The sequence below is a fragment of the Ctenopharyngodon idella genome, chromosome 20 (assembly GCF_019924925.1).
Source record: "Ctenopharyngodon idella isolate HZGC_01 chromosome 20, HZGC01, whole genome shotgun sequence".
Classification (NCBI taxonomy): Eukaryota; Metazoa; Chordata; class Actinopteri; order Cypriniformes; family Xenocyprididae; genus Ctenopharyngodon; species Ctenopharyngodon idella.
In genome coordinates, this window is record NC_067239.1 from 20,894,952 (window position 1) to 20,922,605 (window position 27,654).

The 27,654-nt window shown below is 37.8% G+C and overlaps 1 protein-coding gene and 1 long non-coding RNA gene across 18 annotated transcripts in view; one reads left to right on the forward strand and one right to left on the reverse strand.

The window, feature by feature from the left end:
* Positions 1-27,654, reverse strand: part of sash1a (SAM and SH3 domain containing 1a) — a 226,914-nt gene that overhangs the window by 33,617 nt on the left and 165,643 nt on the right. For 8 of the 17 annotated variants that reach the window (XM_051875651.1, XM_051875649.1, XM_051875652.1 and 5 more), the window contains exons 2-3: positions 27,555-27,626; positions 7,442-7,570 (exon numbers count right to left, since the gene is read on the reverse strand). In XM_051875651.1, the coding sequence (XP_051731611.1) occupies positions 7,442-7,570; positions 27,555-27,626 (201 nt within the window). Of the gene's footprint in view, positions 1-7,441; positions 7,571-19,746; positions 19,922-20,026; positions 20,679-27,554; positions 27,627-27,654 lie in introns of those variants that run through there. The other 9 variants (XM_051875654.1, XM_051875653.1, XM_051875660.1 and 6 more) reach the window with 4 other exon arrangements.
* On the forward strand, positions 13,362-15,621 carry LOC127502631 (uncharacterized). The gene is made up of 3 exons (XR_007926892.1): positions 13,362-14,181; positions 14,665-14,726; positions 14,790-15,621. It is a non-coding gene; the product is annotated as an uncharacterized LOC127502631 (long non-coding RNA).

Consider the following 27,654-nt stretch of genomic DNA (forward strand, 5'->3'; position numbering starts at 1 on the left):
AGCTCCATATCTTTACACATCACCTGCTGTTTGGTGTGCGTGAATATGGGCTACACCTCAGACAAAGGTTCACTTCCATAGCATGACCTACTTTCAGACCAACAGAAATTAAATCAAATCAAAACGCCACAATTAGTGGTTAAACGGATCGTTGTTGATCCGTGATCCGTACGGACCAAGCCCCACGGTTCGGCACGCAGGTGATTCGCAGATCAATTGCAAGTTTAACTGCAATAAAGTGAAAGGTTACCATCTGCACGTGTTTTGTCTTGCTAGTTTACACATTAAATAGATATAAAACCATTCCAGTGCTAGAAGAGGCAAAAGAGGATTTAATTAGGCTATCGCACGCCACGCTGTTATCGGTGTGCACAGACGCACATACATACATACAAGGCTCACGCGCACACACACAGAGAGAGAGGCGCGTTTCAGATAGCTCGCGAACTCCAAATTGATTTCTCTTTCACGTCCTCAATGCACTTGGATGGACACATGCATGTATTATGTCAGTCAAAACACCCCTCTCGGCAAGTATTCTCGTAAGCGCATTCGGTTATGTCTTAATTGAACAAGGTAAGAATTCGGATGTGTATCTATCGGATATGTGCGTGCATGGGGTCTTACTCTTAAAGTGACAGCAACCTATAAATACCTGCTGTTGTCTGTCATGTAAATCAAATAACAAAACACAGCTTTAACAAAGATTAATGTATATTAAATTTATACAGTGAATAGTGTCATTTTTAATTTAATTATTACATTTCTGTACACAAAAATTAATACTACAGTTAGACCTTATATTTATTTGTAACTTTATGTTGTATTTATTAGTGTAATTAGTGTACAGTATTTGTTCTTTTTACAGTCTGTTCACTTGCCTTTAATAATGTATTAGTTAGGCTAGTAGTTTCTGCTGTGGTATCGGAGTAGTTAAAGTGGGCTAAGTAATAAATGCAAAGTTACCCCCCAATTTTTTTTTGTGCTGATCCGAAAAATGATCCGATCCGTGACTTAATAACCGTGATATGATCCGAACCGTGAGTTTTGTGATCCGTTGAACCACTAGACACAATATGCCCAGTCTGAGCCTGAGAAAGAGATAGGGACAGAAGAGCTAAAAATCATTAAAACAAAGTGTGTGTCAGAGTCTTGATTGATATGAGTCTTAAGAGCAATTATGCAATTAACTTGTTGAAGCAGAACTCCCCCAAACCTTATCAACCTCAAGCTACTTGCGTGTTGTGGAGTAACCTGGAGTAGTAATGCTTCTAAGTATTTAGTAGCATGACAACAGCTCAGCTGTTTGCATTTTGATTGATGAGATTGTTAACCACATTCATATATTATATATATATATATATATATATATATATATTATATATATATATATACATATATACACACACACACACACATACACACATATATCTATATCCATATACATCTATCTATATCTATACCCATACATTTCTCTCTCTCTCTCTCTCTCTCTCTCTCTCTCTCTCTCTCTCTCTCTATCTATCTATCTATCTATCTATATAGAGAGAGAGAGAGAGAGAGAGAGAGAGAGAGAGAGAGAGAGAGAGAGAGAGAGAGAGAGAGATGTATATAGATCAGCTTTGCCAACACAAGAATAAATTACATTTTAAAAATATTTTCAAATAGATAAAAAATATTTTAAATTGTAATATTTCACAATATTACTGTTTTTACTGTATTTTTAATTAAATAAATGCAGCCTTTGTGAGGTATTATTTAAAATAACATCTATCTAAAGCTGAATTTTCACCAGCCATTACTCCAGTCTTCAGTGTCACATGATCCTTCAGAAATCATTCTAATATGCTGATTTGGTGCTCAAGAAAGATTTCTTATCATCAGTAAGTTGTACTGCTTAAAATTTTTTGTGAAAACCATGATAGATTTCAGGATTCTTTTATGAATAGAAAGTTAAAAAGAACAGCATTTATTTTAAATAGAAATTTAACAATGTAAAAGTCTTTACTTTCACTTTTGATCAATTTTATTCAATTTAATCTGTCCTTACTGAATAAAAGCATGATTTTTTTTTTTTTTTTTTTTTTTTTTAAAGGTACTGATCTCAAACTTTGAAAAAATAGTGTATATATAAATTATCATATAAATAATATTAGTACATAAAATATGAATACATTAATTAATAATTATAAAATGTTAAAGATCTGATAGCTTCAGTATAATTAGGAACTTTTTGTTATTAGCTGTTAGTGTAGCTAACTACATTATCCAAAGGGTAACTTAACTGTTGCATGACTTAAGGTACAGATGTATAAAGATTACACCACAACTGACATGAACAAATGACAATTTAATCATTAATCGTATTTATGATTAATGTCATCTAAAGTCTAAAGTTTAAATCTACCAAGAGAAACATTGAGCCTGATGTTTTCTGTTATTATTCCACCTTCACAACTGATGCTCAAGTTAAGACCCAATAACACACACTGCTTTCCACAGCACAGTTGTGTGGCTAATAGAGACTCTCTGTCTGGCAAATGGAATAAAGGATAGTGTCTCTGTAGGAACAGCTAAAAAGAAAAGATGGCGAAATAGCAGCATGGTTAGTTTGTTCTATGTAAAATGGGGGTTTATCCATTCGACACATTCAGTAGAGGATGTTTTCTTAACTCATTGTCATCATGGTAGCTCTTATAAAAGCAGAGCGAGATAGAGAGGAAGAGTACTGAGCAAATGTGGAAGCCCAAACCAGCCTTGTCAGCTCTGTTGAGATATGAGGAAATGAAACAGATATCAAACCTCAGAATCGAACTTGGGAATGTCTAGGGCATTTGAGAATGCCTCAGACTAAACCAGAGAATAGAAACAGAGAAGAGAAAGTAACAGACAGCTTCAAATAGCATATGGACTTCACCTCTGTCAGAAAGGAAGAGGCTGGCAGTGAAGAGAAAACCATGGGCCTCATTTGATGCTGTTCAGGATACAAGTCCTTCACTGTGGATTCCTGCATGTGCTCAGAGATTCATTCTGTCTAAGTATGAATAGACCACAACATTCGTGCCTCACTCACAATAGTCTTCAGTGTTGCCTCTGGTTAAAACCAGTGACCTTTCACCTCTTTTGGGTTTAGGGGAGAAAGCGAGGGCCCATCGCCAGCTTGGCCTCTAATACAAGGTTACATGCCTTTGGGAGAGAGGTTAGTTGGGTGACAGTGTTTATGGAAATTAGTGAGAGAATATGAGGAAGAAAAAAAAGAACCAGAGAGAACAGAGAAGAGACTGAAAGACAACAACAGGCAGTAATAGCATTTTGACTTTTTCAAGTGTCAAAAATTTCTATGGTCCCGTAAACGTCACGTCTCTCAAGGCAAAGCTAAAATATCAAGCAATTAACGTGGCCTTTAAACTACCAATCAGGAAGAGGATAATCACCTGTTACTGCCCCCAGACTGGACAGCAGCCACTCTGCTCGAACAATAAATCTACCCTTTCTTTTTCACAACTTCTATTTTTTTCCAATGGATTTAGCCCAGACATAGTGTCATGGTAGGCTTGGAGCTGTGTAAATATGAAAAGAAAAGGTTTGGAAGGACATGATATTAAGTAGATGACAGAGTTTCCAAAATCATCCACATTACTAAACAAAACAGTAGAGCCCCAAAACAAACATGTTTTTCTTGCACATGGAATGCAAAACATCTCCCAGAAAATTCCCACCATTATCCATATCACCCCTCTTCCAATGAACCGAATCTCCCACCAGCCAGCAGCTACTCCAATGCCCCCATTTCCTTTCCACGATACCGCCGAGAATGGCACAAGACCAGCAACACTAAATACATAAAGCGATGACCTACTTGGCCCACTTGACACTTCCTCTGGCCACATTAGCCTCAGACTAAAGCCTCCTTTGACAGACAACACCCTCTGCTCGGGATTTATCGCAAGTCCTTTGATACATCCCGAATGTGGAGACCTATTTTTGAACTCGATTCATAGTGAGATCAGATTCCCACTGCATGAGCTTTATCTTGAGCCTTTGTTGGTGGCTATCTTAAGTTTGTGCTAATTAAAGGGGTAGAGATATGGTATTAAAGTAAAGATAAACTTAAATAGCAGCAATTTAATAACAGATGAATCATATTCATAAAGCCCACACTGAAAGAACACTAGCACTGAAGAGGCATGAATCATGATTACTAAATAAACACAGCCGTATCCCACAGTGCTGATTTAGGTGGGACGGTACAGCCAGGTTTTGTTCTGCGCTCAGCCATGTATTAACCAGCTTTAGCTTTAGTAAGATTTACACAGGGAAGGGTGTGGAGCCGGATACTGGATTAGACAAGAAGATGGATAAAACAGTGAAAAGAATGTATAAAGGAAGAGTTCACCTAAAAATGATAATTCTGTCATTGTTCAAAAATCATTTCAAACCCATGTTTTTATTTTTTCAGTGAAACACCAGTAGAAATATAACTTTTACATAGCTTTTTCCTTATAACAGAATAAAATAAATAATTAAATAAATTAGGGCTGTCACAATTTCTCGATTAAATTAGAATACTTTATTTTTAAAAATCCTTGATTGCAATTTGCCCGTGTCGATTAACCGGCAAAGCACCGGAAGTGGCACATTCCACGGATGAGAATCCATGAACCGCATTATTATCTCTGCATATGCTGCAAGTTTGGGTTTCTCAATAACATTCATCTGGGTATGCAACGTGTTTATCGCCATTTCAAAAATATTTCATTTAAATAAGAAGAGGTTGCTTTGGGATGTTTTGCAGTAAGGGAATGCTAATTTCATATAAGTAATAGTGATTTGGTACGGTAGTTCTGGACAAAGTGGAATTCTGGATCATTCATTCCAGAATTTTGAGAGAAAATTCATCGACATAATTCAGCACAATAGCGTACCTAATGTTCTCCAAACCTTGAGAATGACTGGTTCCTGTCTGAGGCCAGTACCACAGCTGAGCATGACTTTCAGAATGTTTTCTTTCTTTTTCTCAAAATCCCCTCACTGGACTGTGCCAACCCCAGCTGCATGTCATAATGAGTCCAACGGTTTCTTAGCAACCCTGGGTGGCCCACTACCCTACATCCCTGAGAACATAGACGCTTTGAGATGCAGACCAGAAATGCAGAGCACTGACAGAACGGCAGACAATCCAAACACGTATGGAGAGAGGGCAGGGGGTGAACACATTTGTCTTCATTTTGTAATGGTTTAAGACAAGCGTTTCCTTCTATTAGCTCATAGGTTTACAATGGCCATTCTGTAGCACCAAGTGATGAAAGAAATAAATGAATTTTGTGATTAGCTGTGCTTGTGGTTCACTGTCCCTGGAACATAGATGGAACGGAAACTATTGCACTACTTTATGACTAAAATATAATAATAACATGCATGCCATACAGTGGTATTACCTTTAGCATTCAATTTCCTTACTTATTAAGGCCAGACTCGAGCGTATTATATATATATATATATATATATATATTACACAAACCCGATTCCAAAAAAGTTGGGACACTGTACAAATTGTGAATAAAAAAGGAATGCAATGATGTGGAAGTTTCAAATTTCAATATTTTATTCAGAATACAACATAGATGACATATCAAATGTTTAAACTGAGAAAATGTATCATTTTAAGGGAAAAATAAGTTGATTTTAAATTTCATGGCATCAACACATCTCAAAAAAGTTGGGACAAGGCCATGTTTACCACTGTGTGGCATCCCCTCTTGTTTTTATAATAGTCTGCAAACATCTGGGGACTGAGGAGACAAGTTGCTCAAGTTTAGGAATAGGAATGTTGTCCCATTCTTGTCTAATACAGGCTTCTAGTTGCTCAACTGTCTTAGGTCTTCTTTGTCGCATCTTCCTCTTTATGATGCGCCAAATGTTTTCTATGGGTGAAAGATCTGGACTGCAGGCTGGCCATTTCAGTACCCGGATCCTTTTTCTACGCAGATGTTGTAATTGATGCAGTATGTAGTCTGGCATTGTCATGTTGGAAAATGCAAGGTCTTCCCTGAAAGAGACGACGTCTGGATGGGAGTATGTGTTGTTCTAGGATATACCTTTCAGCATTGATGGTGCCTTTCCAGATGTGTAAGCTGCCCATGTCACACGCACTCATGCAACCTCATACCATCAGAGATGCAGGCTTCTGAACTGAGCGCTGATAACAACTTGGGTTGTCCTTGTCCTCTGTAGACTGGATGGCGTGGCGTCCCAGTTTTCCAAAAAGAACTTCAAATTTTGATTCGTCTGACTACAGACCATCTCAAAGCTTTTGAGCCACAGTCCATTTTAAATGAGCCTTGGCCCAGAGAAAAAGCCTGCGCTTCTGGATCATGTTTAGATATGGCTTCTTTTTTGACCTATAGAGTTTTAGCCGGCAACGGCGAATGGCACGGTGGATTGTGTTCACCGACAATGTTTTCTGGAAGTATTCCTGAGCCCATGTTGTGATTTCCATTACAGTAGCATTCCTGTATGTGATGCAGTGCCGTCTAAGGGCCCGAAGATCACGGGCATCCAGTATGGTTTTCCGGCCTTGACCCTTACGCACAGAGATTGTTCCAGATTCTCTGAATCTTTGGATGATATTATGCACTGTAGATGATGATAACTTCAAACTCTTTGCAATTTTTCTCTGAGAAACTTCTTTCTGATATTGCTCCACTATTTTTCGCTGCAGCACTGGGGGAATTGGTGATCCTCTGCCCATCTTGACTTCTGAGAGACACTGCTACTCTGAGAGGCTCTTTTTATACCCAATCATGTTGCCAATTGACCTAATAAGTTGCAAATTGGTCCTCCAGATGTTCCTTATATGTACATTTAACTTTTCCAGCCTCTTATTGCTACCTGTCCCAACTTTTTTGGAATGTGTAGCTCTCATGAAATCCAAAATGAGCCAATTTTTGGCATGACATTTCAAAATGTCTCACTTTCAACATTTGATATGTTATCTATGTTCTATTGTGAATAAAATAAGTTTATGAGATTTGTAAATTATTGCATTCCTTTTTTATTCACAATTTGTACAGTGTCCGAACTTTTTTGGAATCGGGTTTGTATATATATATATAAATATCAACAAGTATAAACTTGGAAAGCATAAACAGAACTTCTGCAGAAAATGTTTTAGTACATTAAGATTGTCAAAGGCACACTCAAAAATGTTTTGCTTATGTTGCACTGGTCAATATGGTAGTCAGTTGATCATGTGACCCTAATGGCAAGAGGAGTTAAATCCATGCTGAAAGTATGTAAACAATTCTTACGAATTATTTACTGATGCAGAGATTTAATGGAATTGTTGGTCATTCTACAAAACAAACACATCCACAGCTGTAGAAATGCAGGTGTGCAAATAAGACTGAAATGTGCAGCAAACCTTTTAGGCTGAACTTACCATGTCTAGCTCTTGAGAGACTTGCCGCTTGCGTAGTTCCTCCATCCGATCGCTGACGTCGCTGAAGTATGTATTGTAGTACTCCGAGTACTCCTGTGCCAGGTCATCTATATTACCCAGAGAGCCATCCTGCACAAACAGATATAAGTGAGACAAACTTTGATGGCTTTTCATTTAAAAATGCATTTTAAAAAGAGAATTTTAATCACATGCTTTGCAAATAAATTCCATCTCTCATTATTAAGCCTCCCTCCCCTCACAGTCTCAGAAACACAAACAAACACGAGTGGAGCTGTAGGAGAGCTTCATTAAAAACCTGTCACTGGAACGCGATTTTAATTAGGATCGCGAGAATGGCGCCAGCCAAAAAGGACTTAACACACTCAGAACACATTGCACACATCTGCTTCGACAAGAAGCAAACAGTCACACACAAGCTGAACTAAACATCTAGCCCTCACATTCCATTATTTTCATTCCACATACAACACTCTGGGCTGAGACCACAGGATTTTTGCAAGGCTTTTGTGAATTTGTGTGGTTATAATTTCCATGCTATTGGTTTACAGTGAAGTTGTCAGTTTGTTGAGATGGGTTTCTTGTGCCAAGTATATGGGCCAAGGACAGCCCCCCCTTATATAGAATATAAATATTTTTATATTCTAATTATTTATGTAATATAGAAAATAGTAAAATAGTTTTTTTTGTGGTGGGGCGAGAAAACTTTTACAAGGCGAGTATAAAAAGTTATTTCTTACGTCCTGGTAGCATTTTCTGTGCTACACGCATTTAAAAACTCAAAACACACACACACACACACACACACACACACACTTGTGGACTCTTCATAGACATAATGGTTTTTATACTGTACAAACTGTATATTCTATCCCCCTACACTACCCTACCCCTAAACCTACCCATCACAGAAAACTGTCTGCACAGTTTAGTATGTTTTTTAAGCCATTTGGTTTACATAAACCATGTTTACGTTGTAATACCCATGTCATTATACACATTTGTGTCCTCATAAACCAGGTATACAAGAACACACACACACACACACACACACACACACACACACACACACAAGCGTAGAAGCCCTCTCTTACTGACCAGCCCTTACGACCTTCTCTGACCTTTGTAGCCGTCTCTGAGTGCAGATATTCAATTGTGGTGCTGCCTGGCTCTGACTTCAGCGTGTGGGTGCATTCTATTTTTCTACGAGCTCGTGACACACACGTAACAGTGAATGACCTCAGACTGCTGCAAAAAAATCAGATACAACAGGAAGGTCCTTCACTCAAAACCAGAGATTAGCTTCTTTAGAAAACTATTAATACAACAGCAGCTGCAGGTGGCATAGTTTCTTTTCTTAAATGGAAGAGTTTATTACATTTAAGAGCATGTTTGTTGTATCTCAGTTCTAGGCTAGGCTGGATCTCGCCGGCTGCTGTACAAGATGCCCTTTAAAGTCCTGTTGAATTAAAAGTCAAGCACAAAGGACTTCTTCCTGCTCAGGACCATGCTGACAAACACACACATCCTGTCATTGTGTGTATGGGCCAGAAGTAGGAAAACCAGGGCCTCATACACACTTGTTGGTAAAATTGTTGTGTACAGACATGGACTTATGCAATTAGGGCTGCACTAAAATCAAAGCTATAAGACTAGTGCTGAGAATAAGTTATAAATAAAATATGTCTTATGAATAATATAACTAACGAGTTAAAAAAAAATTGCTCTTCACAAAATGTCTCTTAGCTGATCAGTTCCAACAAAACTCCAAACAGATGATCTCAGAATACTGAGACTCCCAACGGAACGCTGCTCTCTGTGAGAAATTCCAGCATTTGCATTCCGATCTGCTGGCCTGCAGTGCACCTCCAGCTTTTAGACAAAACATGATGTGAATATGTGAGATTTATGTTGTCAGATGCACAGTTAAACAATTTCCGTCCAACACAGAAAAAAGTTTGCAAAAAAAGATCTAAAATAAGCAAAAAAGAGAGGAACCAACACATTATCCTTACTCTAGGATACTTGATAAAGAGAGATACTGAGACTAAATAAAAACTTTACAAGAGCAACTAGGCCACAGGCGTTTTTTCTGTTGCCATTAGACAGATTTTTTTCAAGTACATACTGTTGGTTGGGATGGCGAGTCTAGCAGCTTTGCTGTAATGACAGGGCAGAGGCTGTGTAGAGCTCTGAGTGATGGGTGGAAGGGCCAAAACCTTCATCTAAGAACATATTCCAATCTTAAAATGGACTCATAACTTTATATAAAATTTTATTATTTAGAAAGCAAAAACACAAGCAAGCAAAAATTCAAGAAAAAGGGGGATGCACTGAGGCAGCCACTTTTTCTTCATTTATGGGACTATAAAAAAAAAAATATTAATAATAATTTTAACTAACCCAACCTGTAATTGTGTAACAACAACAACTAAGGAGAAAAAAAAAAAAAAAAATTATATATGTGTGTGTTAGGGGTGAAACGGTTCTCGGTAAGAAAAATCGAACCGTTCCGTTCTGCACACTCGGTTCGGCACACACCGGCACCGCAGTTCATCTCATATCTGATGACGCATACGCATCTATAATATGGTTTGTAGAAGAAAAAAAAATAAAACAGACAGGGTTAGGCTAATGTATGTTTCTGTCAATGGATACGCATTCTGGCTTCCCTTAAATTTTGTTCAATGCGAGTGCCGTATGCTCTATATGACCAGTCATTTACGCTGTCATCACCCTGGTGTTGATAGTGCACGAGCGCAGGTGTGACCTGAACAGCTCACGTTGCTATCTGCGTTTAAACTGAACTCATTTAAGCCTTGCCAATTTAAACATTTGAGTGCAAGGTGCGAAAGAGAACTTACGCGCACGCTGTGAGAAGAATTGTGGACTCATCCGAAGCGCGTAAGCGGAAGCGCGTGTACAGCGTGCAAATACTGAGGTCTCCTTCAAGTCTTGCGCTTGAACGGACAAATTCACACAATTCACACATGCCCGTCTTGGCGAGTATCCTAGCAAGCATATAGTCGGTTATGTCTTAAGTGAACTTATACACTCGAGAAAGAATGCATGTGTTCAGTATCTGTGTACTGATGTATTATGTCTTAAAGAGTTAGCAGCCCTTGCATTCCTGCTGTCTGAATGTGCTTTTTTTAATGTTAATCAAACAACAAAAGACAAGGAAATCACTCATTGCTCATGACGGAATAGTAACTTAATCATCAATAATGACTGATCTTTATTTAATTTATACAGTGAAGATTACATGCAATGTTGTTTTACATTTTATTTGCTACTTTATTCAGTTTCTGTAGCCTACCTGAAAACTGGATACATAAAAAACCTGAAAAGCTTTAATTATTTGTGCTGTTTGATTATTTGTTCATATTTTCTTTATTTCTATTTGACAATAGTACTTTTTTACCTGAATATAGCACATACCGAACCGTACCGAATCTGTGAGCCTAAAACCGTGATACAAACCGAACCGTGAGTAATGTGAACCGTTGCACCCCTAATATTATATATATATATATATATATATATATATCTCCACACACACACACACACACACACACATATGCATACAGTACTGTGCAAAAGTCTCACTGGATTATTAAAATTAATGGCAAAATTAATGTTTGGAAATGTGAACTGATATTTCCTACTGACACACTAAAGCAAAATATATAAATAACTGGCTTAAAACCTTTTTTTGGGGGGGGGGGGTGAAAATATTGATATACACACACACACACACACTCTTTCTTTTCTCAAATCTGATTGGCTAAGAGCAGTGCGATATTCCCCCAGTAACAGCACTGGTACCGTTTCACCTCTTGTATCACTCCGCTTGTGGTGACTGTCATGGCGGTCGAGCAAATCCAATGTAAATTTATTTACATGTTAAGAACTTTGCTGGGAGAAAAAAAAACAGTTGAAAGTAAGATGATGTTTCTTTTTTTGATGAGTTTATATATGAGGAACAGGCCATCTATCTTCAGTCTACTGAGCCTATCTTCAGTTGGAAATAAGCCTATCAGCACTGAGAGCTGCAGTGGCTCTTGATCTGAATTAGTTCAGTTCCATCTGTACAGCACATGCCTTCCATATTCTTATTATCATTCCACACATTCCAGGCCTCCAGTGAGGTAATGCTGCAAATTGCAATCCTTTACTCTTAAAGTGAGTGAGCGTGGGTCTGCTGCTTCCAGCTGAGCATTTAACTGAAGGACTAAGCTCATGCCTCATCTGTCTGAATTTGTAAGAACATGTAGAGGACAGAAAATGTTTGCCTCTTACTTGAACGTAGCTCCACATGAGCTGAGAGCTCTAAAAAAGAAGAGGGGGATGAGTCTTGTTTAGCTGACATGAATCACTGTTTGAACACACAAACAGCACCACCCAAACTCTGCTGTCCAGCCCAAAAAGCCAAACATTTAAAGCTCCCAAAGTTATATTTTTGACTGTAACCGGAGCTCTATGGTGAACCATTTCCAAACACAAACTAATGCAGACCTCTTCAAACAGTCAGCAGATACTAACCTTAAAGAGTTATTTCACCCAAAAATGAAATTTCTGTCATTAATTACTCACCCTCATGTCGTTCCACACCCATAAGACCTTCGTTCATCTTCAAATTAATAAATGCACAAATTGAGATATTTTTGATGAAATCCGAGGGTATCTGATCCACACATAGGCAGCTACGTCATTGCACCTTTTTGATGTCCAGAAAGGTAGTTGAAAACATGGTTAAAATAGTCAACGTGACTACAGTGGTTCAACCTTAATGTTATGAAGCTATGAGAATACTTTTTGTGCGCAAAAACAAAACAAAAAAACTAATTTATTCAACAATTTCAACTGTTGTCATACATAGTGAACTCAGTGCAGGCTTCCTTCTGAATGCCGGCTCATTATTGGCCGGATTCTGTGTCAGCATCGCATGCATTCGTCATGCTGCTCACGTGTTCAGCTTCAGCTAATACTGAGTTGGTGTTTGAACATAAACAAGGAAGTTCACTACGTATGACAACGGTTCAAATTGTTGAATAAAGTCGTTATTTTTGTTTTATTTTTGCGCACAAAAAGTATTCTCGTCGCTTCATAACATTAAGGTTGAACCATTGTTGTCATGTTGACTATTTTAACCAGAATTTTCATTTTTGGGTGAACTAACCCTTTAAACCAACACAGATACGCCTTTTCCTCTGACACGTTTCCGGTGCGGGTTCCCAGCCTGTGTCCATTCTTGAACCGTTCCACGCATTTCCATTGCAGAAAAGTTAGTTCCGGGCCCGAAAGATCGGTTCAACTCTGGCCCTAAAAACTTACTGGTCTCGAACAGAACCAGGAACCGGAGAAATGCTGTCGCTGTCAATGGCAGTCTCGTTAGGCAATATCTAAAAATATAAAACTTTGCACACGAGAGAGACCCATTGTGTAGGGCTGGGCGATTTTTCCGATTAATTCGAATTTAATGTTTTGCCTCGATTTTATTATTTTTTAAATCGAGAAATCGCGACTTTGAATAAAAATGTTAGCAAGCGTTACATGTTACAAGCATACACATTAGACATGTGGACAATACAGCAATGATAACTGTATTAGGAGAAGAAAATGATCCGACCTCATGATGGCGCCGGCGCGCCTGATTAACCGCTCTCATGTGACGCTCTATGAACGTAGAACACGTCACTATTCTTAAGCGCTTGTTCATTCAGAAATGTTTTATTGCATTATAAAAATGAGACGCAGGTAGTGGAATGAGAAAAAAAGGCAAACATATTAAACGCGAGTTGAGCTTTTTTTTTTTAACTTGACCGCCATGTTTTTTAGAATGCCGTTTCATGGGTGAGATGCTGCAAAAGACGCGAGACACAAGTGCAACACCTAAACATGTCCGCCAAACATAAAAACAATAGGACAAATAGCGCAATGGAATGCAAATACCTGGAAACCTGTTTGATATTTCATGTTTTCATAATGGTGACAGGCTGAAAGCTGCTGTTGTTTTCTGTTTGTACAAAGCATTTGCTGTTAATAATAGCCTATTGGTGTTATTTATTGCTATTAGTTTTTGGCTAAGAAATATTTAGCATTTTCTTATTTTATATTATTTATGAGTATATAGGATGTGTTTAAGATAAGTTTGTACAACATTTGCCTTCATATTTCAGGCGTATTTTATGCAAAGATAACTAACAAATTGTTTTACATTTAAACCATGTTGATCACTTCATGTGTGGTGCACTTGGAATGGAACTTTTTTTAACCAGATTGTTAATAAAGAGAATGTTACTTAAATCATATTGTAGTTAAGTTTTTAAGTTGACTAGTTAAACAGTTAAAAAAAAAAAAAAAAAAAAAAAAAAGATTTTATTTTTTTGCCGTATCACCCAGCCCTACCATTGTGCGATAGAGTGAATAAATCAACAGTTTCAGTTTCAATATATCTCTGAAAATGACAGATGAGAGTACCAGGATGAGCTGGATGGTACACTAGAATCACTACCGATACTGTGAACAAGTACCGCACTGCCTGCACAAACACCGGGACGCACACGGTTTGTTTTTAGACTGGATATAGTCAGGTAAACACGTAGTAGCAGTGTCACATCATCGTTTATTCCTCAAGTCTGTGGAAACACACGACAAGTTTGCCCGGCTAAGAACTGGAACGACACAGGAACGCGAACCATGTCAGTGGAAAAAAAGGGGTAAGAGTATTGCTGTTTTACTTTCCTCAACCAGTAATGTATAGCTATCTAAACTACCTCCCTTTTAAAGTTGGTTAGCCATACACAAAAGAAAAGGAACTTTTTGGGAAAGGAACTTGTTTGACAAGAGGAACATGACATTTATTCACTTGATATGGAAAAGTAAGTTTAAACACAGTAAAGGCATCACCCAAAAACACATTTTGAGGATGTGCACGAATGAATGAATGAGATTTATAAGCTACACTGTCATTTAAGTCAATTAAAAATGTTTTTTTTTTTTTTTTTTTTTCAAATTAAAAAAAAAAGAGAAATGTTAAGCTGCAACTGTACAGACTGCGTTATAAAGCTCCTCAAACCTTGGCTCTCAATAGGTGTAGCCCGCCAGCTCTTATGTTTATGAAGTCCAGCTGGAACTACATTCATTAGCTGATATTATTAATAATCATTACTAAAATGTTTGCTCTTTTGGGTTGACTCTAGTTGGTAAAAGGAAGCGAGATATCACTGTAGCACAAAACAGGAGACTACACTTCAGTTCAACAGTGAGTATTTTTTTTAATCACTGTTGACTTCTCAAAAGTATACATCATCTAATTGCAGTTCAGTTCCCCAGAATCTGCTAACTTCAACACTACCCGAGGTCCTGAGCCACCCACAACATGGACCGAACTCAACACGTTGTGTAATGACTTGCAACAACAACATTCTTTCTCAAGAACGTTTATTTCCAGGACAGGGACAGAAAGGAGAGGAACGGGTAGCAGTGACTGGAAGAGACAGATCCCACGTTATGCAAACATGAACTTTTTACAATAAAATGCATCAAATATGAGAAACTGTCTGTTCACAAAAGCCAACCACAAATTCACACTTCCCTCAGATGAAGCAGCAGCCATTGAGCAAAGCCACAAAGCTTTGATGTGGCCATTGTGCCATAAGGCAAATATAATGTTATTCTGTATATGTGTTGAAGAAAGAAAACCAAGGAAAGAAAAGAGCGACTGAGCAAAATACAGAGAAATACAGCAAAAAAAGAAGGGTGAGATGAACTCATGCTAATCAATTAAAATACATTCCTTTCATTTGCTCAGCCCACCTGCTCAGAAACAGCTTTATGGGACACAAAGGTCCTCAGAGGTTAAAGACATTACCCTTCTACACAACTTAAAAAAAATAAAATAAAAAAAATAAAAAAAAATACATTAACCAACTCCAAGCCATTTGTGGGTTCTTCCTAAAACTGAAGCCTGAGCTTTGCAAAAACATGCAAGATCAGGCTATTTCCCCTGCTGACTCTCTTAGTGAGAAAGGAAACAATTTAAACCTTTCATTCTTCACTGGCCTAAAACAAAACAGCTCAAACACATTCATACTGTACAGAGATTTCAGTGTGAAATGACTGAGCAAACCTGATAAGAGCTGTTCTTTTCATGGCGCTCAAATCAAAGGAAGCACATTTCATTCTGAATGCAGTGTGAAGAGTAGAGAGCCATTAGAGGTTCAGACACAGCCCTGAATCCAATGCTTCTGCACTGTGACAAATACGTGACTAATTCCAGGAATTCATGAGAAGCATACACTTCTTGAGGATTAAAAAATAAAGCAGCAGTATAAGTTTTACTAGAATCTAGATAGGGCAGGGATTCACAAACTTCTTTGTCAGCCGAACCTCTTTGATGTAAATTTTCTTTAAACACCCACTGAGTGTTTAAATTAATATTTCAATAATTTAACAAAACATTCACATTTCACAGTTGTCTGATGTTGGTTAATGGTCACATGGCGTGCAAATTTTATGATTTAAATTAATTAAATCCCAGGCGGTTCCCTCACAAATGTTAGGGAAACCCTGAGATAGAGCATCCAATGTCACCACATGAACAATGTCTATCTAAACTATGTTTAAATGATATATGTTTTAAATATAAATTAGATTTAATTTATTTTTAAATAATGGCTAATCTATGTCCAAAAGCTTGTGAGGTTTTCAAAAAGTCTATGGATAAATGCATAAGCTACATTTGCAATCTGCAGGTTTTGTCACAAATATAATTTAATATGCATTAAAACAGCTAAATAAGTAAACAAAATATTAAAATACTGTAGAAAGTTAAGGCTGAACTGAGGTTTTCATTTACTTTTGGGGAAGAAGTTTTAGTTGCTATTCTGCGCAAATGTAGATTGCATAATATGTCTGCTTATAGCTACTGATCACGAAATAATGAGTAACACAGCAAACCACGAAACAGGTTTGATGCATCATCCTTCAGAAACAGAACATCACTAGTCTGCTTTTGTTTCCTACAACTTCTCATCATAAATGCTAACGCCCACAATCCCTAAACGTGTCAAGACACAATTACTGAATAAAGAATAAAACTTACACACTCAGCAAGCATGTGGCCTGTCTATCAAAAAGACCAGAATGTGTTAAGCCCAAAGTATACTTCGTTTTTTACCCGTACGCGAGGGTCCGCATACAGTGTGTTTTATCGATCGTAACTTCTGGAGAAAAATAGCAGACTGGACAAAGATGAAACTTCCTAGAGCACGTGTCGACTGCCTGCGTTCACGCACGCTATGAAATATAGTATACTTTGAAAGGGTACGAGTTCGACTGTACACATACGCTAGTGAACACGTAAAAAACGAAGTATACTTTGGATTTGTAATGGCCTTGTACTAATGAGTAAGATCACCAAACGACTAGAAATGATTCACACTCTTCAAAGCAATGTGGGGAAGGGGAAGTTGCTTGACGTAGGTGTTGTGAGATGTGTGGCGCCGCCCTTGAGGGCAGAAGTGGACATGGGCCGTACTTGAGTTAGAGAGGATGTGAGACAGAAGTTGGTCAGGGGGTCCTGGCGCACCCTCATTAGGGCGGCTTCCTCAGGATATCCACAGAGGCAAAGGAAAGAGCGCTGCCGAAGCATAATGAAGAAGGGAGATGACAAGAGGGAGAGAAAGAAACGTCTGTGGCGGACTGGAATAACTGGAATTAGACATGGGGAGAAATGGCTCATCCAAAATCAAGATGAGTTACTGTCAAGGTGCTCGAGTACTGCGGATATGAGCAGCCACTCTCACACTCATTGTCTAATGTCCAATGGTGAAGCAAATGTATAATTTCTGAACATCGCTGCCACATGCATACTGTCTATTTGGCTTTCTTTACAGTTGGAATTAAGATTCTTACTGTTTAAACCTGGTAGTAACATGCTTCTCAAATGCTTAGTTAGTGTGCTACAGCATGTTGAAGTGCAGAAATTATTGCATTTAATGTAAATACCGCAACTCAAGCTTCAACAAAGTTGCTCCTACTTTAGAAATATGCAATGAGGAGAACAATTAACTGTATTTCACAGATCATTTTCTCTCTAAAACATTCACAACCACAACATAACAAATCCAAATGAGTGTGGCAAGCTGTTAATTGACTTTGAAGTGAATTTACATGAGTTGAACCACATATAAACGGGGTTTGCGTACACAGACCGCACTTCAATGACAAGCAGACAGAGATATTCTCATTAGGAGAGATCTATGAGCTTGGCATGCATTGTGGTAAACCTCAGAATGTTGCTCTAACCCTTGTTATGTTTCTCGGTAGCCACTAGTTCTACAGATGCTGTTTATCAACATTAGCAATAAGATAGTACATCTTAAACATTGCCTCAAATATAGCAATACACATACTTCAGAAAGCAAAAACTATCTTACAACTTCAAAAATCTACATCATGTTATAATAAAATCTTACTTTTATAGACAGAGTGCCCATCAAAACAACATTTCATAAGGCTTGTAAAAGATGAAAGTCAAACAACCGAGCTTGTCTAATGGTCATCTTAACTGAAACCAAGAACTATTTTTTAACGCAGAAAAAGAAAGACATTTCCCATATTTATTACAAGGCTCTGTGGAATACTTGATTCTGACTGGTCAATCATGGTGTATGTAAACTGTATATTTGACCATTGTCCCTAGGAACCAATTTTCTACACAGCTGTACTGATTTAATCTCTAGCTTGGCACTCAGCAGCCTGTCCCCCCCTGAATTTAAATAAATATTTCAAACTAATTTATTAAGATGCTGTGTAATAATAAAAAAAATGCACTGATCTCCATTTGCACACCAATCAAAACGGAGCAAAGACATAATTTAAGTTCTCCAAACTTTTAAATTCAATTAAAGATGAGTTTGTTGTTGGGGGGTTGGGTGAAGCAAAGCTGAGAACACCTTCAGGTGTTACTTCAGCAACTTTTCCCGCACAACTGCTTCATAGAAGTAAAGTCTCAACCTGCTGCTTGAGCAATGTGGTTTTAATATTATCCTGTGCGTGTTAAAGTCAGATGAGGAGAGAGCACTGCAGGGTTATATGTAACAAGAGGAGTATACATGAGAAATTCTAAGGAAAGAAAAGAAGACTCATCTTGTAACATTAACATCACAGAATAAAATACGCCTGAGGGAGGAAAGGGTGTGCAAGTTGAAGGAAATTAATCACTAATGTGTGTCAGTGTTACAGTTTATCTCCTCGGATTAAGCAGAAACAACTGGGAGTAGTATTGAATTAGTATATCTTTTCTCATTAGGTAATCTCACTTTTCTAGATACAAAAGCAATACACACACTTCTTCAGACGCCAAATTAACACTGCAGCCATCAAGAGACAAAGCCATTTTCACTGGAAATGGGTGTCACACCTTTTATCTCTTTTATCTGGGTGTTTAACAACGGGCACGTTAAGGCTCTGACAAAGTCTAGGAAATCATTGAATGTAAATGTCCAGTTTACCCAATGTCACACACAACAACCGCAATTAAAGATCCAATTAAAACCAAAAAGGGACAGAGAACCCAAGACCATAGTCCATTTGAGATGATCTCGATAGTAACATGAGCACTCTAAAATAATACATGTTAACATCTGATTCAGTTAAATGTGCAAACAATAGACAACAGAGACAAACTTGGGAGAAAATACACATGACTAAGATTTTTTATCCATACTCAAAGACAGTGGCAAAGGAAATGATTTGTTCTGAAAAAAAAAAAAAAAAAAAACCCTTCAATGTATTACATGTAAAACTCATATATATTGCATGAGGGGAAAAAAATATAAATACTCCAAATGTATATAGTCCTTGACATGTTACATTTCAGTTAAATATATTAGATAACCAGTCCAGAGAAAACATGGAATGCTAATTAATAATATATACAGTGCTAAAGTAATATTGTAGCAGTGCTCGTTTTGTTGCTAGGCCGATAGTTTTTAATGTTGCCATGCTAGACTGCTTTGCGAACAATTTAAGCTAACTTATACGTAAGACAATACAATAGTTTCAACGCCAACTACGATTTTGTGTATTTATTTACATTAAAAGCAGCATTGTAATATGCTAGATAATGTACATCCAGTTTGTTATTAGTCAAATTAAAATAAGGAAAACACATATATTTTCTGCGCTCTGTTTGAGATTCGTTGCGTATCTGACTGCGCACGTGCGCCGCTGAACCTGCGGAGCGTATAACAATAATAAACACTTCAGTTACATACCATGTGATACGATTCCCAGGAGATTTCTAAATTTCTCACAGCCTCTCAACAGACCAAATCACACAGCTTCAAAACTCCTGTTCACTACGAGTAGAAAGTGAGCTGAAGTTGTCCTGAAGCTCCTGCTGACTGCTTTAACATGCGCTTGGCATCAAAGCACAAGCACTGCACGTACACACACACACACACACAATGAGCTCCAATAAATTAAACCCCCTGGGTTAAAGGACTTTTCTCAAGTTGCCTTACTGTGACACCCCTCCCCCAACCCCGAACTTACCAGCATCCCCATCACGTCTGACCAGAGCCGGGAGAAACTGTCCGATGATGCGCCGCTGACCGCCTGCGGCTCCTCGACAGAAGAAACTTGATCCTCCTCCATTGTCAAACACTGATGGATTTACAGCCTCAAATTTCAAGTTGATGAATGTTAATCCCAAAACCATAAAATACGTCCCGAAGTATTTTTATATCTGATTTAGTAGTATTTCGCTTTTCCGTGGTGCGTGTTTAAATGTCGATGCCAAATATTCCGTTAAAGTACAGAAATACATAATCATTAAGGTCGCTGATATGTTTTCCATTTGAATCCAGCTGAGTGTACAGCACCGAATAACACAACAACTTCAACTCAAGTATAGCCGGACAGTTTTCAGTGATTCACTTGGCACTTCGTCGGTTCGAACCAACACAAACTTTAAGGAGTTAGCTTTAGTATGCGGTATACTAAGATTTAACCATTACAATCCGTATATGACATTAAAATCAACCCCAGCGAGATAAACAACCATCCGAAGTGCCCTCGAAAGCACCATTCGGCAACAACAGTAACGAAAACGCCCGAAGCGGATTTTTTGTGCTTGTTGACTTCTCCAGCCTCCCCCTCTCCAACCCAATGGTTTACTCCGCCCAAACAACACACGGCTCTCCCGCTTCACTGCCACAAACGGGACAAACTGATCCTCACTAACTTCATGAAACCTATGACGACACACAGAGAAACCTTTGGAAAAAGGGCATCTCTCCTTTCGCTTTTCCATCAATACTTTCCCCGCTATAAACAGAAACAAAGGAACAAAGCGACATTTTGCTCACAATGCATTCAAAAACAAAAGCCCATGAGAAAATTATTTTAGAAGTATGACGTTATCCATTCTCTATTCATAACACTTCAAAGCACGCTTATACAGCAGTGTTCAACCTTTTTTTGACTTATAAACCCTCACAACTTGTTCTTCACAACTTCAAAAAGGTTGAAGTACCCATTCACTGACACCAAAACAGCCTATGTCCTCACAGCATTATCAGCATTAATATTACTAAAGTCACTTTCATTAAAAAAATAATACAATAAACACATTTTGTTTTATTTCCTTAAAAGTTTTGAAATATTAAATGTATACTCATATGGTGAGGTACAAGAGTAAACTTTCAGATAAGTTAAACTAATTAGTGTTATTGTAACAAAATAATAAAACATTTTGCCTAATGTGTTAGCTCAAACTAAACAAAACTACCAAACCATACTGTGCCTTCAGTCACAACGCTAATCTATTAAGTAAAACACAATCAGTAATTTCATCCTCATGTAACATAATCTGTGACATCATGTTCTTTCATGGAGATCTTGTAATGTGGCATCTGACCATTCTGGATGTCCTGAAGGGAAGATTTAAAGGCACAGAGGTTTCACTAATCTAACTAACCTCTGAGCTCCTGTGTAATCTGAGCTGCAGTAAACCAGGCATCAGGAGAGAATTGAATAATTGTGCATGTTCAAAGCACATGCCATGGATATTTCTCATGTCACAAAGAAGTGGCTACACATGTCTGTTCTTCTTCTCTGCACCTCTCTCTATCCTGTCTTCTTTTTACTTTGCTTCCCAGAGACACATTACCAAAACCAGCAACAGCTGTCCAGTCTCGTGACAGATGCCAGAACAGCCTGAAAGAGAGATAGAGGGGAAGAGAGAGCAGTCCCTCTTGTTATATGTGAGAATTCCTGCATTAGTCATACAAAGGAAGAGAGAAGACCCTCCATTTATGTGATGCAGATTACACATAAACATCTGTGCAATACTGAAGCAAAAGAAAATGCTTGAATCTCAATAAAATCTTACTTTTAGTGGTCTACACAGTTGTTTTATAAGCACCATCAACATTATACTAACTTAAAGGGTTAGTTCGTCTAATCGTTCATCTTCGGAACACCAATTAAGATATTTTTGATGAAATCCGAGAGCTGTCTGTCTCCTCCATAGACAGCAATTTAACGACCACTTTCAAGGTCCAGAAATGTACTAAAGACATGGTTAAAACAGTCCATCCGAAGATAAACGAAGGTCTAACGGGTGTGGAATTTTCATTTTTGGGTAAACTAACCCTTTAAGTCACTCACGCACAAAGACAAATGCACACAATTCTCAATGAAATTCATGCAGTTCTGAGGTAAAGGGGGAATGACTTTCACAGACAGGGCCTCCAAAACAGCTGCTAAACTGGCTTAGTGTTTATAGCCTAAACATATAAAACACATGCTCAACTCTCTTTCAGTGCCCACACACACACACACACACACACACATATTTACATGATCTTTAATGCTCACATGCTCTTACACAAATTTCAAATTCTAAAAGCAAGGTTCTGATTGTCTGGTAGTGCTTTACCTGATGTCTGCTCCTGTATGTGTGATTAGCACAATGTTTGCTTAAAAAGTGTCTGTCAATCAATTTGGAGGAAAGAGGTCCAGGAAGGGGTCAAAGCATCAGGTCACCGCGTGTTTGTAAGGGAGTTCCCTGCTGAGTAAACAGAGTTCCTACAGCAATGAATAGTAGAGCAAAGGTAATAATCTATTGTTGAGATGCCATCCGGATTCAAACCAAACTGTGTTGTTAAACTAAAGGGCCTCTTTCACCTGTAACCTAGAGGGATTGCAAAACGCTTTCACACAATACTTCAAGAAACACTTAATTCAACGGCGGGCTACAGGGGGCCAACATAGCATACAGATCTTGAGGAAGGAAAGTCAACACAGCTGCAGCCGATTCACACCACCTATAAATATAACCAACATCAAATATGGGAAAGCGGCTTTATAGACTAAAAACATTCAAGTCTGTCACTGTCTGCAATGAGATCATAACAAAGGGCTTTGATCTGTAAAACAGGGCTTATCCTATGCAAACTAATGTTTACTATATTTTTTTTAAATAAAACAATTATTGAATGCTGCAAAAAATAGCTGCTTACTGAGACCATTGTGTCTTATAACACCATCAGCATTATTTTTTCTGTATTTGAAATTTGGGGAAAAGTAATTTGTTTATCTTTTCTGCTCATCTCTCTCTCTCTGCACCTGTGGCGCTGATGGTGGTGCTGTTGTGTAAGACACACACAGTGGCTCTCTCTTGCAGGGCTGTGATTGGTATTCCAGTGATGCACATGCTCAGTGGCGGAACTACTCAGGCCAGTTTGGCCCGGCTCACTGGATGTGTTTATGTGGAAAGTGCCAAAACACTGGCCACCTGCAGACTGTGGTTCTGTGGATAGCAAAACATTCACTGTTCTGCTATGATAACCCTAACTAAAGTTATGAAGTATGGATATGTGCATTGAGCACAGGGTAACATTTACAGCTTCATCCAGAGAGCCCACAGTAATGCTGGACGTTTAGGATCTGCTGAAGCTGAGGATGAAGGAAACATATTCTTCAAAATCAAGTTAAAGATAGAAACAAGTTAAAAAATTACATTGTAATAATATTTCACAATATTACTGTTTTGACTGTATTTTTGGTCAAATAAATGCAGTCTTGGTGAGCACTTCTGAACAAAAGAGAAGAAAACAAATATGGGATGGAAAAGTGGTTGACCTTATCCTAATGTGACCTTAGCAGGTCACTTTTATGAGTGATATTTGGGTGAAAAGATACACTAGCAGTCATGACTAAAAGCAATAAACAAAGAGGAAGTGACCACACACATTCAATGACCTTCTGCAACAGGATATGAGCTATCACTTTAATTGAGTATGTATTCATATAATTTAATATATACAAAATAAACACTTTAAAACTTTAAACTGTGTAAAAAATTATTAAGCATTGTGTATAATTTGTAAATCAAATGTGAAGCAATATGCACATTCTATAGTTTCCAGAAAGCATGCTAGTATTTCATCCAATGGGTTTCATTGGATGAAAAACTGCACTTCATCCCCAGACATGAGGATTAAATGAAAAGTTAAAGATGAAATCCTTTATGTAAAAATATTTTATTTGTGTGTACATGATTTGGAACCTTTTTTATATATCGTGCATACTAATGTCTGTTATGCTTAACAAACTTATTTGCATAAACTTGGCATGTCCTTTGTAAACGGGTCAGAGAAACACCTTGTTTTCCTGAAGCATTTGCTTTTGTCATTATATTTCTAAACTCTTTTGGCGCTCCAGGCACTGAAGGGTACTGAAATGCAGGGATCATTTGTCCTTGTTTGGCTGCTCATGACTGAGTAAACAGCTATTAGTTGGAGTGTTTCTTTCAGCTGCATTAGTCTGGCACACTGGAATTCAGCATTTCAGCCATCCAGCAACCAGCCGTCCATGTGCAACCACATTTGTCTGGGGATTTGGCACTGTGTGAACTTTAATCATGGTACAGTTGCTAACTGGTACGGTGTGAAGAAAAGCACAATGAGACGCAAATACACATGCTCATTATATTGACAAAAGCTGTGTGCGTGTTTGTGAGCATTCTGCAATGGAAAAATATTTAATAATAGAATGGCTGAGTATGTAATTTTATTCATCAAATTGCATTTAATATTTTAACATTGAAGGAACAACAAATCATAAAACAAACCTTTCTGAAGAGCAATGTCATGCTGTCCACATGATGACACTATAACCCTGCTACACTGTAAACTCGAATAAGTTGGCAAAACTCAAAACTATCAGTTGAGTTGCTATCAGAGTTGCTATCAGTTGCCTCAAAGTTAAGAAATTCAATGTTTAAGTAAGCAGAACTGGCAGATTTTTATTTTGTACTCATACATTTTAAGTGTTCTTAACTTGAAATGTTTGAGTACACTAATTCATACATTTAAATTAAAATTTTTATGTAACCTCAATGTAAATATTTTTATTAGTATAACTTAGTTAGAAAACTAAATTAGTATAAGCTAGCTAATTCAAAAAATGCTAATTTGCTAACATGTTAACAATAGCATGGTATAGTATTTGCTGAATGAGTACAGCAAAATAAAGCATTTAACATACTCGCTCTCAAACCAAGCAGCATACTTGTCACCATGATGGTAATGAAATCAAAAACCCACATTAAATGAAACTACTATATTAGCATAACAAAACATTAATCACTACTAAATCTCCCACTTAACATTAATCTTGCATAAAAACATTACATAACACTTAATTTTAGCATTTACTCTCCCTTTTGAGTGCCATGGGCAAAGCATGCTGGGAAATAGAAATCCCAGCCCAGTTTCAGTTAAACTTAAGTTTGACTAAATTAAAAGAAATAAGTTCATATAACTCAAAACAATGAAACAGTTCAGTTTACTTGAAATATATCAGTTCTGTGAACTTGAAAGAAAAAGAAAGTGCTAAATACTCATAAAAGTTCATTTGACTGAACTAATTTGTTTAATTTAAGTTTGTCCTACTCAAACCAATTAATTATTTTGATTGTTAGGGTTTACAGTGTATGCGTCTGTTAACTTTGTATTCCTAGGAGTGATTTCTCTCTAAGGATACTTAGTCTAGGACAAATAATGTGCACAGCCAACAGTGTGCCCAATGTAATCACAGTGTGAGCTATCCATTTCCACATAGAGCCCCCTGGTGGTTGACATCATAACTGCAGGGTAAATATACGTGGAACATCTGCAAGAACTATAGACAGAATACTAAATTAGTCCAGAATGAAGATGAAACCATCAAATTCTAATAACAAAGGCTGTGCGTGAAAAGTATATGCTATTTTTTTTATTATCATTATTATTACTTAAATACTGACTCCAAACTTTTGAATGGTAGTGTACATTTTGAAGCTGCATCCAGTTTAACCAATAGTGTCTTTCTAGTATGAGGGAGATAAGAAACATGTTTGATGCTGGTTTTCCACTGACTTCATCTGTGTGATCTTTTCACCGAGTTTCCCACAGGCTAGCCATTATGAGAACTGCACAGACCCATAGCAATTAATACAAGCCGGACAGAATCTTTCACATCCTCATGAAAGACCCAGATGTGTGCGATCATCACGAGAACAAACAGCTGTTCCCTGCACATAGGATTTAGTGCATATAGCACATAGCACAAACATCTTTTTACAATGTTTCAACTGACATTTTCTCTTGAGGTGGTGTTAAAAAGAATACTCCACGTTGAGTACAAGTTAAGTGACAGCACTTATGTTATGCATTAAGTGACAGCATTATGTTGATTACCATCAATATTTATTTCCACTTGTCCCTCCTTCTCTAAAAAAAAAAAAATCTGGGTTACAATGGAAGTGAAAGGGACCAATTTGTAAGCCTTACAATACTCACTGTTTCAATATCCTCAGGATTTGAACAATATACGTTAACATGATTTTAGTGGGAAGAAAAATTACTTACTAACTATTTCTATGAAATTTATATCCAATTTTACAACTTTGTTGCTATTACAATGTAATGCCATAAACTCTAAAGCAACTGCAAATATGATTTAAACCACTGGAACAGTGACACATTTAAATCGAAAATTAATGCAAGTTTGTTTTTTTATAAGATTATAAGCCTCACATTTCTGTGTTTAAATCCTCCAAAATTGGCCTCATTTACTTTAATTGTAAGTGCTTTGAACTTCAACAGGTCAAAATTATATTTTGTGGTAATCAACATTTATGCCACAAATGCTGTTAATTGAGTTTAACTTAGATTAAATTCAATTTAGTTTAAAAATGGCTTAAAGGCACAATGAATACAAATGCCTGTCCTTGACATGCTATGCAGGGTTGCGCCACACCATCCTGGAAGAGAGGCCAGTCCACCAGATGCTGGTGTTTGTCTGTCTCTGCTTCCCACCCACAACAAACAGGCCTGTTGCCATGACAACCAATCCACTGGAGAGTGAAGTTACATTCAAGAAAAATGTTGTACTGATTGGAGCTTTACACACAGCCAATCTGTCACACTGACAGGCATATTAATATTCAAAAACATACTCTTCAGCACAACACACAATCACAGTTTCAGAGGAACGCAGTTGACTTACACAAAAGAACAATGGAAACAAAAGGATAAGAAAACCGAAACACAAATTTGTGGATATAAAGTTAAAGAATTGTGGGTAAATATGCTTGTGTTTGTTTGTTTCTCAGTATGTGTGGATTTTAGAAAAAACATGAAGGCACAAAGTAGACAATGCAAGTCAACCCTGAGTATTTTAGGCCTTAGCAATCTCCTAAGAACCACAAGCAACCACTTAGAGCAACTACGCATTTGACCATCATCTCTTAATCCTCCTTTTCTACAGAGAAAATGAAGAGAGGAAGAGGAAAAGAAGGAAGCGAGGTGGGGAGATGCAGAATCAGCAGGCGAGAAATTGAGTTGACTACCTGCCAAACGCAAGCAGAGGGGAGGAGGACACAGGAGGGGTGGAGAGCAGGAGACCGCTGGCCTGAGGCGCTTGGCTCAGGTTTGTTAGAGTGGGGGAGTGATGAGTGTTCGCTGTGGCCACTGGCCATTGACTGTCATAAAAACATGCCAGGGATATAAACACTCCATGCCATGGGTACCTGTGTGTTTGAGTGTGGGTTGGACAGATCTGCTCTTTGCCTCAACCACAAGGGACAGACCACAGCTGATTTCTATGGAAACAGAAATAATATTTCAGCC